The sequence below is a fragment of the Siphateles boraxobius genome, unplaced genomic scaffold (assembly GCF_051911475.1).
Source record: "Siphateles boraxobius isolate OS27281-9 unplaced genomic scaffold, OSU_SipBor_1 13, whole genome shotgun sequence".
NCBI lineage: Eukaryota > Metazoa > Chordata > Actinopteri > Cypriniformes > Leuciscidae > Siphateles > Siphateles boraxobius.
Window position 1 is genome coordinate 6,014,566 of NW_027508733.1, and position 15,708 is coordinate 6,030,273.

Consider the following 15,708-nt stretch of genomic DNA (forward strand, 5'->3'; position numbering starts at 1 on the left):
GATTTCCAGTCAGGATTTAGACCGCACCATAGCACTGAGACAGCTCTCATTAGAGACACAAATGATTTGCTCTTATCATCCGATCGTGGTTGTATCTCTCTATTAGTGTTACTTGATCTTAGTGCTGCATTTGACACCATTGACCACAACATTCTCTTAAATAGACTAGAAAACTATGTTGGCATTAGTGGAATTGCATTAGCATGGTTTAAATCATATTTATCTGACCGCTATCAGTTTGTAGCAGTAAATGAAGAGATGTCTTATCGATCACAAGTTCAGTATGGCGTACCACAAGGCTCAGTACTAGGATCGCTGCTGTTCACTCTGTACATGCTACCTTTAGGAGATATCATTAGGAAACATGGAATTAGCTTTCACTGTTATGCTGATGATACTCAGCTCTATATTTCTTCCAAACCTAACGAAACTCACCAATTCACAAAATTTTCATAGTAGGTTGCGTTAATAGAAGAGGAGAAAGGCCGCGGAAATTAAAAAATACTACTTTTGTTTTGTCACGAAATGTAGTTTTAATAGTTTTTCAGTCAGGAATGTAGTTGTTTACATCTCAAATCTGTGGTTTATTTATAAAGATAGCGCCTATTTAAAAATTTGATCTGACGTTTTCGGAGTTGTGAGATCCAGGCGATCACCGGGCGCTCAGCGCTCATGTAACCCGCCTGGAACAGCCTTAACTCGGCTTGTCCTTCTGACTTTTGCCGCTGGCTGTCTCTAGTATAGTGGTTAAACATGAGATATAATTTGGCTTGTGTATATCTAACGGGCGATCTTTGGTCTCATTAATCTATGATTTGTTCCCTGGCAAATCGTTTAGGCTGAGGGCAAAGTGAAGTTTCATAACTTTATATATTTAGGCTATTTAACTTTAACGTTGTAGCCTGCTGACTTAGTTTGACTGAATCTTTTAACTTGCTTTATTTCTTGACTTGTATAGCTTCTTATATCTTTTAGTCTACTTATACTTTACTAATGGCTATTTTTGATCAATAAAACTGAAATTTAACAAAAAAAAGAGACAGGGTTGTGTCATTTTATTTCATATAGCCTATAATATATAAAATATGATATCACCAACACGTCATGTATTTTTTCATGTATGGGATGGGAAGAATTTCAGAGTTATCTTGAAAGAAATCAAGCATTACTGACAAAGGCTCAAAAGAGACCATGCCTTTCTAAAAGAGCTTTTTAAAAACAGGTTGCTGTTGATAATATAGATAAAAAAAAATAAGTTTTTGTTCTGTACTTAGCTAATATGATGTAGCCTACTGCAATATTAAATATATAATACTTCAATGTGCATATAATATAATGCACTGTGCTTCTTTGTAAATTTAAATCAGGAACGGGCAACTCAGTCCATTTTTTAGGTCTCCTTTTGAGGTGGAGTTTACCTCCAACCTTACAGTTTTTCTCGATTGCTAAGACACATTTCTTGAAAGCTGCTCTCCTTTTCTCCAAACTGTGAACACAAAACCCAATTTTCAAGCTACATTCACAAAACCTCAGACTCTTCTTCCAAAACCAAACTTTCACCTCAAAACAGTTCAATCTGTGCTCAAAACTGAACTATGTTGTCAAATCGTGCCCCGAGTCAATCAAAATTAAAAACACTACTGAACAGTCACTAAACACTACGTAGAAAAATAGAAAACACAATGCTCAGTACATGAAGCTGGAGAAATAAATGTTTATTGTTCACTGTAGGCTAAATGCATGTTGCAAAACAAAACAAAAAACTGTGCATTTAGCACTTGTACAAAAAGACAAAACAGAAATCTTGTGTATTTACACATAGCACTTGTAAAAACAAACAGAAATCTTATGCGTTTGCCACTTGTGTACAGTAAGTGTGTGTGTGTAAAAATAAAGTACAAAAATATACAAATAAGTGCATTACTCAGCCACAGCATCATGTCTCCGTACTGGGTCAGGCCACAGGACTTCATCCACATCACAGGCCACATTTTGTCTGGCCAGGCAACGGGAGAAAAACCCCCTGGCATGCCGTATCCAGGCTTGGCGTGCCTCCACACCGATGTCACCACAGGCAAGTCCCATGGCTTGCAGGAGATTTACCCTGGTGTAAGGTTGGCGTTGATATACCTTCCACCGCCATGAGGAGAAGAATTCCTCAATGGGGTTTAGGAAAGGGGAGTACGGTGGAAGGCAAAGATTGATAAAACCTTGGTTCATATTGAACCACTCTCTACCCTGGAGGGCTATGTGAAAACTCACATTGTCCCAAACAACAACATAGATGGGATGGTCATCCTGCTGTCCTAACAGAGCATCTCGCATGTGATTGAGGGAAATCAGGAGCTGGTGAGTGTTGTAGGGCCCCAGGTTGGCATGATGGTGGACAACCCCATGATTGCTGATGGCAGCACATAATGTGACATTGCCACCACGCTGCCCAGGAACACCAACAATGGCCCGATGGCCAATCACATTACGGCCTCTCCTTCTCCTTTTGGTGAGATTAAACCCAGCTTCATCCATGTAGATGTATTCATGGGGTCTTTCCATTGCATCCAGTTGAAAAACCCTCTCTAGAAATAGATATAGTTTTGTAAGTGATATGGAAAAAGTGATTTAGGCCACTACAGTAAATCACAACTTAGAGTAATCAACATTGAATGTGTCTGGATATATGCCAACCTGTACATACTGGAATCTTTGCTCTTTGATTCTGTCTGAGTTGCGATCAAATGGCACTCTGTATAGCGGTTTCTTGCGCAGTTGTTGCGCTTGAGGACACGATCAACAGTAGAGAGGCTGACACTGTTGATACCCTCAAAATTTACATGGTCCTCAATGATCTTTTGCTGAATTTCACTCAGTTTAATGGCATTGTTCTCACGGACCATATCAACAATTAGGGTCTCTTGGTGTGTGGAGGATTAGTGACCCCCCATGTGGCAGTCTTTCAATTCTACAAAAATAGAACATGGAGTTACAAAAAATATACATGGAATACCAGGCCTACAAACAGTTAGACCAACCCTCCATTACAATTCTACAGTACATTGGTACAGTGATCTACTGAAACATATATTTACTTACAGTATACTGTGGTACAGTATATAGTATGTCATACAGTAATTGCTGTCAACATTTACATACTGTATTATAATGTCAAAAAAAGGTAATTACCTGTTCTCTTCTCTAAATCTTCAGATTATGGTGGACACAGTGAGTCTACTGATGTTTGGTTGTACCCTTTGTCCAGCCTCCCCCATGCTCATACCATGGACAAGAACATGGTCAATCACAGTAGCTCTGATTTCATCAGATATTACTGTTCTTTGTCTTCGCTGACCACCTCGACCTCCTCTCACACGAACTCTTCCTCTCAGATGTCTGTCCATTGTAGGGCCTCACAAACCAGTGCTCTCTGAACTGGCTTACTGTATATGTCCCTCACATCATTAGCCACAAGTGTGATCAATTTTGAGTTGTTGTGTTCAAGCGGTGACACCTTTGCTTTAATTGTGTTTGACTTTTGTCACCTGTGCTCACCATTATGCAGCACGGGTGCATCACAATGAAAATGTGTTGGCAAGTTGTGTCTAAACAGGTGAAAAGTGCTTATAGTTTTGCCAAAAGAGTGATTGATTCAATCAGTGGGTTCAGGCAACTGAGCATTTGGTTCAGACAATAGGGCTTAGTGTTTTAGCAATTGAGAAAAACTGTAATCAAGCACACATACATTTTTTAACCAAAGTCTTCAGGTTTACTTATAGACAATTATAGGCCGGTGGGTTTGAGGTGGAGCTAAATCTGCAGGACAGTGGATGCTGAGGATGCCAGAGTAGCCCACCACTGCTTTAAATCATGCAGAACATAAGCTGACCTGACTCTCCTTTAAAACAACTTCATTTGAATTGTTTGTGTGTGTTTTTTTTTTACTTTTAGGACTGAAGAACATCTGGCAATGGGATGTCACCACTTCTTTTTCTGTTTGTTGAGAAAAAGCAACACCACATCAGTGATCACATCTTCTTTTAATCAGTTAGGGTACAACTGAACAAACTGTTTAGACGAATAAGAACATGATAGAACATGAACATGATAGAGACATGTACAGGGAAGAGCAAGACAATTATAATAATCATTAATAATATAATCATTATTTTCCAACCCAATATCAAATCTGTTTTCTGTATCATAGTTGACTGTATGGGATTCTGTGGCACTCATTTGTGTGGTTTCAGCAGCGGTGAATGGATGTAAATGTATTTTGATGATCCATTGTTTTTCATCTTTTTTATTTAATATATGCTATTTTATCAACTTTATGCTGTATCCTCCAATAAAGTGTTGTGCAATAAAGTATGGTGAATATGGTGTGAACGTGGTGTTCTGTACAGTGAATACAACATTTTACTAGGCTCATACGAGTTTATTTCATAATAAACAAACAAACAAAATCCTACATCTATTAAAAATGGAAGCATGCACATTATTGATGTCAGAAATGTAAGGCACAAGAAGAGGGGGTGGAGATGAAATTTTGGCAAAAAATTAACAAAGTTTGTTCTCCATGATGACAATTAGATTGTACTGCCCTTCCACAGGGGTCCAGTAACAGCCCTGGAAGAGCACACAAATGCACATTTCAAATGGCTATAACTCAAAGTATGGTTAGGACAAAATTGGCAGGACATCTGCTCTTGCTATGTTTACTAAATAATGACGGACACAGTTTTCAGACATTTATGGAAAGGTGGCATAAAGGTTTTTTAAAAGTTCTCACAAAAAAAAAAAAAAAAAAATCAGGCTGTCCCTCATATTATGTCATAAATGTTTGCACAATAAACATATTTAGATATCAACCTGTCCATTAAAGACAGGTACTAAATGGTACTAAAAGGTTTCGTTACTAAATGCTTTCAACTACATTACCCATATATCTCTGTCATTCTATGAAAGTAATGGGAAAACATGGCGCTGATATTTGTAGTTCATTGTGTGCACAAAATGCTTAGGGTAGGTTTGGGATCTCTGCAAAGGAGTATCTTCAGCAGGGGTAAAGTGCTTCTAACATTTACAGTGTATGATAAGGTATAATTTTAATCACATCTTTATTCCATTCTCCACCATTTGAAGTATTGGAATTAAAATAAATGTAACTAAATTATAATGAATCCACACAATTTTGTAATCAACTTCCAATATTTAATGATATTTCTAACTGTTTGATATATACATATATAATATATATATAAGGGCCATTTCCATTTCGGTACTCTTTAAACTGATACTTTGATTGATTCGTGATAACTCTGTCTTAGTGGCGTTTTGCGTACGGGCATCGTGGCGGCCATCTTTTCAGGTCCTGTCTAGGTGGGACTCATCTCTTCACGCTTAGAAATGATTTACACTGGGTACATTTTATACACAACAATTTGTACTTGAAGGTGAAACCAAGGTTTTGTACATTTCTTAATGAGCTTATGTATTTTATAAAAGCCCTTAAAGTGATGAAAAAGAAGAATTCAATAAATATTTTTTTGTATTAAAGAAGAATATGATTTAGAAAACAAAAAACACAAAAACCTAGCCCTATTTTTTTATTGTTGTATCGTATTTCTTTTATGCACCTGTTCTGTATATTCTTATGCATTCTATTCTGTAATTCTAATTTTTGCATACAGTCAAGGGCAATATATAGGCTATATATCAATTTTAAAAACACTTGAAAATGGCGAATGAGAATGTCTCTCATCAATTTTTTTTTTAAATGCGGGGCTATATATACGCTTGTCATGTTTTACAGGTCCCTATCGTCAGAAATTCTACGAAATTTTCCAAAGTAACTCGGCGAAATTTAATTTCTGGACATCTGTGCATCTCTCTGGACAGTTTCATCTCTGTGACCAACCATCTCTGGACAATATCATCACTTCGACCAATACATTTACCTTACTGAATTCAACAATACAATTTAATTATACATTTAAATTAACATTAATTATTGTTCCTTCTTTTCATCCAACATCTCAGTAAGTATACATCACACTGTTTATTTTAATAATGTTTAATTGTAATTACATTTCAATAAACGAAATGATCGGCCTGTAATAATTTTTACCTTTATAGATGCTTAAGACAAAGTTCACAATTCTTGCATGAGCCCATATATATATATATATATATATATTTTTTTTTTCGAATAAACTATTTGCAATGTTATAATACATTTTGGATGAAAGTCTTTGAAATCTCTGCCGTTGTGGCTGAATGAAGAATTAAAAATGTAAGGCCTTCTTAAGGCACCTTGCACAAATTGGGAGTTTGAGCACCTGGGCACAGTTGCATGAAACGCCTTAATAACTTAATTAAATATATTCATAACTAGTGCTGTCAAAGTTAACGCATGCGATTACTTTTTGTAATTTTTTTTTCTGTCATCCTTAGTGTTACATTGATCATGTTCTTATTCCTTCAAATGGTTTTATACCATTCAAGTCTGACAAAACAGAAGAGAACGCGCTGTCTGTCAATGTCCTGACACACACTATGCAGAGACAGATGCGCACTGCGCAGCCGTAATTGTCAGTCGGCAACGGCAGGTAACTTTTGTAGCTTTAATAAGGAGTAATTTATTTTTAATTGATAAATTATGCAGTGCAGTGTTTGATCGCTTTATTCAATTTCTGTATATTTCCTACATGTTAGACAGGTAGGGTTATGGTTGGGGGGGGGGGTCATATTTATCAAGACATCCCTAGCTGTATTACTATCAGTGATACTGGCCTTCATTCATAAAAAGATGTCATTAAACAAGTACTTAAAATATACTGTCTTTATTTAGTCATTTTATGTTGTTTTTACATTAATCTTGAGATTAAATGTGAAATTATTAAATGATTAAATATATTAACGAATACAAACTTGAGCGTTTTTAATTGTGATCAATCGCAATTAATCACAGAAAAATATGTGATTAATCTAGTTAATTTTTTGGACCACTGACTGCACTATTAATAAGTAACCTAATATTAATTAATTAACCTAATATCATTATATTTGTTTTGAATTAAAGTTATGTTACAGTTTTCATTGTTTGCGGAGGTGAGGCAGTACATGGAGCGTGGAGTTTGCCCATCTAAGTAAAAACATTGAGTGATGTTACAAAGCACAACAGACTTTGCGTGTGTACAAATGCACGTGCTACAGCATTATATTGTGTTTTGCAAAAAAAAAAGCTGCTCTTTTTCAGAGTAACACAGTCTCCTCATCTCATGGTGTCGCCTCATGGTCTCAGGTGCCTCGCCACATCTCACCAGACTGCATCATCTAGGCCTCAGGATGGTTCCACAAAGAATTGACTGCACATACAATATGAATGACTTCAAACTACAGATTTGACTTTACATACAGCAAAAGAAACTGTATCTATTTGGGTCTCATTAGTTAATCCAGGATGGACCTAAAAAAAAACTTTAACCTTACAGTTCATTAAACATTTTTAACACAGCTAACTCAACATTATTATTTTTTTAATCTTCACACATGTATAGCCATAGGACTATCACAAAAGTATTAAAAAAATTAAGACACACTACATTATGTCTGTTTAAAGCAGCTTTGTATTGTTGTGTATTTTAAAAAGCTGTATAAATGTCCAAAAATGATGTGCATTCTGCTTGTAGTTTTGTGTTAATAAAAATTAAATCCATTATATCTCATAATTCAGTTGTTCATGTTGTACTGTATTGTGTAATTTAGTCAAAATGTTATATTTTATAGCCCGTAAGTTTTGGTTCACTAATTTTATTGCATTGAATGTTATTGTTCTGTTTTAAGAAATAATTATGACATAAATCACATGAATTATTACACAAAATGACATGCATATAATTAAAAAAAAAATTTATATTATGCCTTAATGCTTAATAACAAATAAATTAACGTCGCAAAACCTGAAAATGCAATTTGTTTCATTAATCAGGATAAAAATACAAGATTATTATATGAATTAAGGGGTTTGATAATGATTACATTAAGATTTGTGATTCCGTAATTTTATCACACTGTTCTGTAATCAAGGCTAGACATCCAATTAATATTTATACTAAGTACACACAAAACATAGCTAAGTTAACATTCTGTCATTTGTTTAAATGGATAAACAGTCAATAAGAAAAATTGTAATAAACACAACTTAACATTATTAACTTACATGGTTATATTAATAACACAATTTGTACTACATATTGCGCTGATTATTACGATAAAAATAGTGAAATAATTATAATTGCATTTCGAATCGCTGTGAATACGGTAAGGCAGTATAAGCTCCGGTAAACCTCAGCTAGCACGATCATCGGATAGCTGTATGCTCTGTTACTATGTAAGCTAACTAAAAAACACAAGAACGAGAAATGTTGAAATTTACAATCAATAGCTTCGGTTATATACTAGTATATGAAACATGAGTTAAAAAAACATTAATGACTCGTTATAACGTAATTTAACCGACTTCTATAATAAAGTGATTGTGTCTGATTTGTAACCAGGCACTAAAACGATTACCCATAAAACGTGCTTTGAACCAATCGTATTGCTTGGGTCCTAAGGTGGGACTCATCTCTTCACCACACCGGCATGCATCTCGCGGTGATCACCGGTGATCGGTTCTGCGCAGATTTTGCGCATCTCAAATTTGCCATGTTGATGCCAATTATTTGGTTCATGAACGAACATGTTTTTGGATCCAAGAATCGATTCACTTGCACTAACTCATATATTTGCTTACTGAAATCACCCACATTTCAAAGATAATTGGCAAAATAATTATGCAAGTGTAAAATTATCTGATGACCATGTACAAGTAAAATGAAGAAGGTTTTTAAAACTAATAGAATCAAATAAAAATAGGCCTAAACCAAAACCAATTTGCGGCCTTGAAAATACTATTTTGATGCGGATCGCTGAAATAAATGATTTATCTTTTTAAATTGTGAAGCATAGAGCTGTCACTGGAGACTTTTTTAAATTCTCACTGTGCCGATAAATCCCTCTGATATTGGGGATTACTTTGTTTTCTGCTCATGTCCTTTGTGTTTTCTATCAGCCGTTTAGAATCAGAAATAGCAATGCCAGAATAATGAAATCACTATTGATCAAATTAAACCAGTTTAGAAAATGGTCTGAAATTGTTCATGATTCAGTTCGAGTTGTTTAAACCGTTCACTCAATCCGATTTGTTTGCAGAGTTCTCAAACCAAAATGTTGGGATATTTTATTTGTTCTGGGATATTCAGAAAACAAAAAGGGCCCTGTATGACTTCCATATTTGCTTACAATCCAGGAAACATGCAAATATCTTTGCCAATGATGAAGCATGTGTGCACTTTAAACACGGCCCCTGATGACATCATTTAATGCCACTCTAACATCCTCAAACCCTTGCAACACAATATACTTCCCTTTTTACATACAGAAATTTGACTGACAACGCACAATTTGGTTTTTCAATGCTTTTATTAATTTGAGCGTTTCAGAAAAGACATTGAAAAGGGATTTAAAGTTTAGAAGAGATTTGATTTCAGAATAACTTTGTGAATCAAATTAACTGGAGCAGAATGACGGTCTCACAGGTCCTTGACACAGATAAAGGATAATGAGGTTGAACAGCACTCATCGTTCCAGCAACGGTTAGCTGTAGGTGGTAGAAATTCTGATCATTATAGTGTTATTAGAAACAAACCAACAAAAAAAAAAAAAAACAGCATTCAACTTAAGGCACTTTGTGAAATCCAAATGGGTCCTTTCATTTTACTGTATGTAAAATTGGATTGCAAATCATAACTGAAAGCACTTAAAAAAAGAGCTGTATTCTTACAGGAAAAGTTGATCTCCAAACAGTGCTCGGCACCCTTGTAATTGTCAGGTTGCCAAGAGCACCAGTTGGTATACGAAAACACAGTTCCATCACTCCACAACCACTCTCCTTCCTAAGAGTGAAGAGAGTGAATACACTTCTGTTAGACATCAGGAAGAAGCAAATTAAGTTCAGATTTGAAGTCAAAACATCTTCATTAGAAACTTTACCTTTACTGTTTATAGCAGAAATTTTAGTTTAGACAAACAGATAGGTCTCTTTAGGACACACAATTGAACTTACTTCTACAGCATCATGACCACCAATCCAAGCACGTGTGGAAGGAGAAGGCAATAGACTCCGCAGGAAATCATTTACCGGTTTATTACTCACAGATGCGAGATTCGCACCAAGACTTTGACAGTTTCTCTAAAGAGACAGATGTTTGTCAATACAAAATCTTTTTTTTTATAGCTAAAACAAAAGTGACAACATTTTAGACATTTGCAAACAGTTTGCTCAGTACCAGTTTTCTGTAGGCTACCATTTGCAGAAAAGAAAGTCTTACTATACAAAATAACATTCCCACTTTATAGTAAGTGTTTTTAATATCACTAAAAAAAAAATGACTTGTAGGAATTACCTGTTATCATCAAGTAAAATCTACTTACTATTGGACTTAGTTTGACATTTAATTGAAGTGAAGTATATATTACTTAATTTCACATATAGAATTAAGTAACATCTACTTAATTAACTTTTTCCTAAGACAACATAACACTGAATTAAACCACACATTTTCAGTGCATGCTTTACTTAGATTACATACTGCATTTTAGATGTTTGTATTCAATATCTATAGAATACAAGTAACATGGCATCTGAACACCTTAATACTTGGTACACAATGACTTTAACATTCAATAGATCATTGGAGTGATTGTGTTATTTTGAGTAGAAGATTAATCCAGATGTCACAAAATGGCAGTTACTAAACAAAAGCGATAAAACTAAATACAGCTGGAAAACTAAGAAAAAAAAATCAACCCAATTCTTCATGCCCCAGTGCATGATGGGGACTCCAGTATTATAAAAGTTGAATAGGTTTTACTTAATCTTATTTCATTGATACTTCCGAGTATAACTTCTACATGATTGAATTAAGTAGGCTACTAATATATAACTTTTTGCCTTAACTTTTCCTTGTAGAAGTTACATTTGTTTCTTTCTGTAGCATTTACTTAACCACAGAACCGTTTTTATCAGTTTAAACGAATCGTTTGACAATTGTGTACATGCATGTCTCTACAGCGGACTTTTAGATGTAGTTAAAGACACCTAATATAAAGTGTGACCAAATCATCTTGTTGTAACACATTACCTCTGCTGCGATCCAGGTAGTCTGATGACAAAAGTGCTTGTAGCATCGAAGTCCAAATTTCCTCCATGTAGCGGGGCATCTTCCGGCAATATTCATGGGTCTATGTGCTGAAGACACGGCAAACTTCTTATTAATCGTGCAAATACTAGTCAAATGGAATATTGTACATTTCCAAAATGTTTTAAAAAAAAACAAGGGTTTTTACAAATAAATGTATTGTTACCTTCTGTATTCCCCATGAAGAAGATAATGAGAAGCAGAAAACTTTTCAGCATTGCCATGATGAACCTGAAATTAATAAGCAGGAAAAGTTAAATGTCTGCATGCACTCATATGCTGCACACTCGATTCTCAATGCACTTAAAGACAAAGCACAAAAATACTTCAGGTACAACATTTATTCAGAACTCACTTTGGTTTTTAAATTCTTGCCTTCAGAGTCTCAGAAGAAGATTTAGTGGAGAGACAGAGCCTGTGTAACACCATAACACTGTCATATCTATTGAATGAAGATGGGTCATATTTATACACATAATATCAGGCAATAACTGTCAGGAGTCATCAGTAACACCTGCACACCATCAGCGCCCGATCACCCGACTCCACCCATCCACTCGTTATCAGCAGAGTACTGACTCACCACACCTGCACCCGCTCATCACCAGCACCACCACATATAAACCCAGGGTGCTTCTCAATATCCCTCCTCATCTCCTCGCTCCTCTGTCCTCCATCCTATGACCCGGAAACCAATCAAGCACAGCCATCTTGAAGGACATTTCAATTCTCTAATTGCACCGCGAGGAGTCGAGGATCGAGAAGTGAGGAGGCTTTCGGAGGAGTTATGAGCAAGGATACACAGGTGTATCCTATGCGGAAGTGTTTTATTGACTAAACGTGACGCACGTATACATTCTCCTCCCCCTTCACATCGGTCACAATCTTTTTAATTTATAGTTTACCTTTGCAGTTTATATAAACCACACATATCACATATTTCAACAGGGTATCTTGCTTTATTATTATTCATTATGAATTTCTTAAATAAAGAAACTTCAACAACATAAGGGCAGATCCTTTGAGCGCTGCTGATGACGCTGTGAAGTGACGCTCGAGTGATCAAGTATACCAATGTGGGGGCCAAGATGGCGGGTTGACTAGACGCACATGTTCTAGCGCTTACAACAATATAGGGTATATCTTACAAAAGTTGATGTGAGAAACAAGTCACACTTTTTTGAGTGTTATTGAGATTCTTATAAATAATTACAGTTAATTAATACTAGTTTGGTTTCTTATTCGATTAGAGAGAATAGATGTTATCATGGATTTGTCAGCTCCTGAGGTGATGGATGTTGAACTTCAAAGAACGACGGAAAAAAGACTTATTAGCGAAACGCACTCCTACACTTGTCAACAGAAAAAGGGAGGTGAATGTGATTCGTCTCCAAATACGCCATCCAAAGCACCTCCGTCGAAAAAGCAAGCAAAACGTGATGCAACGGATGAACTAACGTTAAGTCAGGTACAGCAAAGCATCATTCAAATAATTAGACAGTCATCCGAGGAAATAAAAGACATGGTAAAAGAAAATTCTAACAGCATCAATCTGTTGAAAGAAGCGCTAGAAGTGGTGCACTCTGAAATTTTCGACATTCGGAAGGAGAATGAAGATTTGAAAAACAAAAACGAGGCGAACCTGAAGCGCATCTCTGAAATGGAGGACAGATCAGGATCGGTACTGTCGGAGATGGAATCTTCGATTGGAGGGGCTGACCGAACGTGCACAGGATAACGTCAAGACTCGGGTAATGGAAATCTGCAAAGGGGTGGTTGTCGAAGAAGATCGTAATTTCGTTGCAAACAATGTGGACATTGCTCACCGAGTTGGAAGACCCGTCTCAGATGGCGGCAAGGATAAGAAACCAAGGCCGGTGATTATAAGATTCACTTCCAGAACAGCGAGGGACCTCACATGGAAAGGAGCAAAGGGAAATGACTTTCTTAAGAAGAACAAGATGTACTTCAAAGAGGACCTCACGATCAAAGACAGGGCTACGCGGAATCTCCTTTGGCCTTCGATCGACAAAGCACTGGAAGAGGGCAAAAGGGCCTTCTTTGTGGGAATCAAGGCAATTGTTGATGGTAAAGAAATTAAAAAGTAGGTTACATCACTGCTCTTTTATTATGGGTTCTGAATCTTAAATTACTGTGAAACGGAAAGTAGCTGTTTGTTTTAGGTTAAAAATTTGAACGAATTATTTAAGATTTTTATTTTTTATTAATACTTATAGTCATTCGTATTGCGAAATAACAACAACAGGAGGTTGTTATTATGTTACTCAAATTGAAGCAAAAAGGATCTCTGGTTACTGAGAGATGGTGACTGGTTACTGAAATGTGACTGTTTAGTGAAGTGATGGAGTAAGTTTACCCTTTATACACTCTCAACACTTTCAACCTTAATTTGCTCATTGTTCACCTAATTGTTCTATTAGGGTTTTTTTCCGGTCTTGTTCAAGTTTATGTCAATAACGATATTTTCTGTTAATGCTAGGGGATTACGTGACATGCTGAAAAGAAAAGCTCTATTTTTGTTTTGTAAAGGTAAAGAAGCAGATTTTTGTTTTATTCAAGAAACGCATGCCTGCCAAGATGATGCACTTTTTTGGAAGAATCAGTGGGGTTGTGACATTTGGTTTTCTTTTGGTGCCTCAAATAGGACAGCAGGTGTCGCTATTTTAAAGGACAGGTTTTCAGGGAAGATTATAAGTCACAAAACAGATGATAAAGGTCATTGGATTGCTTTACTTATTGATATAAACCAAACTAAAATTATTATTGTTAATATATATGCCACCAATAATAAAAAAACAAACGAGTTATTATTTCAAGATATTGAAGGCCATATTAATCATTTACATTCAAAATTTCCCTCAGCTGAAGTAATTTGGGGTGGTGACTTTAATACGGTGTTTGATGGAAGACAAGATCGATTGCCACCTAGAATTGATAATATGGCAAATGAATTAAGTAATGTATGTTTACGATTGAACATAATTGATATTTGGAGGTATATAAATCCACAATCACTTTTGTATACGTGGAATAATAGGGACAGATCTCAACAATCGCGTATTGATTTTTGGCTCATTTCAGAACGTATAAAAGACAGAGTTGAATTTGTTACTATTGAACCATCAGTTTTAACTGATCACAAAGGCATATCCATTAAAATTAATGTGGTAATTTCTCAATCAAGCAGAGTTAAACGAGGATATTGGAAGCTAAATAATAGTCTATTGAAACATAAAGATTTTTGTGACCAAATTAAGAATTTAATTATTAAATATTGGCAACAAGCTTCTTTGATTCAAACTTATGGGAACTTATGGGAACAGACAAAATTTGAAATAAGGAAATTCACAATAATGTATGGAAAATCTGTTAAAAAAAAGAAAAAAGAAGATGAAGACAAAATAATTAATGAAATAATATCCCTCACTTATAAAAATAACAAAAATATGTCAAGCACTGAGCTATTAAAGCTTGCTACATTGCAGAATGAGCTGGATAATATTTATGAAGAGAAAGCTAGGGGTGCTTTTGTTCGGTCTAGACAAAAATGGATGGAAGCAGGAGAAAAAAATACTAAATATTTTTTTGGTTTAGAAAAAAGAAATAGAGAAATAACTTCTGTAAACCAATTAATAATAAATGGACTTACTAATGACAATCCCAAGGATATTTCTTGTTTTGTTAGTCAATTTTATAGTAAATTGTATAGTTCAAGTAGTCAGCTAAATGATGCAGATTGTTTTCTCAGTAACTTATCAACCAGTAATAATAAGATTACATCAGACTATAAAAATTCATGCGATAAAGAATTGAACATAGAGGAAATTAGAAATTGTATAAATAGAAAATAAGAAAATAAAGAAAATAAATCTCCTGGGAATGATGGCTTGTCAGGGGAGTTTTATAAACATTTCTGTAATGACCTTGCACCCTTTTTACTTGCAGTTTTTAAAGAAGCAGTTGATTTGGGAGAAATGCCCGCATCACTAAAACAAGGGGTAATTACACTTATACCCAAGCCAAATAAAGATAGATTAGTCTTAGAAAATTGGAGACCAATTAGTTTGTTAAATAATGATACTAAAATTTTTTCTTAAATTTTTGCTAAAAGACTTAAGAAACATCTTAATACAATAATTGATGAAGAGCAGTCCGGTTTTTTGAAAGGCCGTTACATTGGAAATAATATTAGACTAATTTTAGATTTAATTGATTATAGACACCTTATCCCAGATGATTCTTTTATATTATTTATTGATTTCTATAAAGCGTTTGACACTGTTGAACATTCATTTATGTTCAAAGTTATTGATTTCTTTGCTTTTGGTAATTTTTTACGGCACCTGTCAGAGATTTGATATGGGCCGTGGGATAAGACAAGGATGTCCTA

At 35.2% G+C, this 15,708-nt stretch overlaps 2 protein-coding genes across 5 annotated transcripts in view; one reads left to right on the forward strand and one right to left on the reverse strand.

The window, feature by feature from the left end:
• LOC143735324 (galactose-specific lectin nattectin-like) overlaps nt 1-15,708 on the forward strand; it is a 70,125-nt gene that overhangs the window by 41,033 nt on the left and 13,384 nt on the right. The window lies entirely within an intron of this gene.
• On the reverse strand, nt 9,594-11,739 carry LOC143735328 (galactose-specific lectin nattectin-like). Its single transcript, XM_077225488.1, has 6 exons — nt 11,653-11,739; nt 11,464-11,528; nt 11,241-11,347; nt 10,163-10,288; nt 9,881-9,992; nt 9,594-9,697 (listed from the first exon to the last, which is right to left on the reverse strand). The coding sequence occupies exons 2-6, from the start codon at nt 11,519-11,521 to the stop codon at nt 9,630-9,632; spliced, it is 471 nt and encodes a 156-aa protein (XP_077081603.1). The 5' UTR covers nt 11,522-11,528; nt 11,653-11,739; the 3' UTR covers nt 9,594-9,629.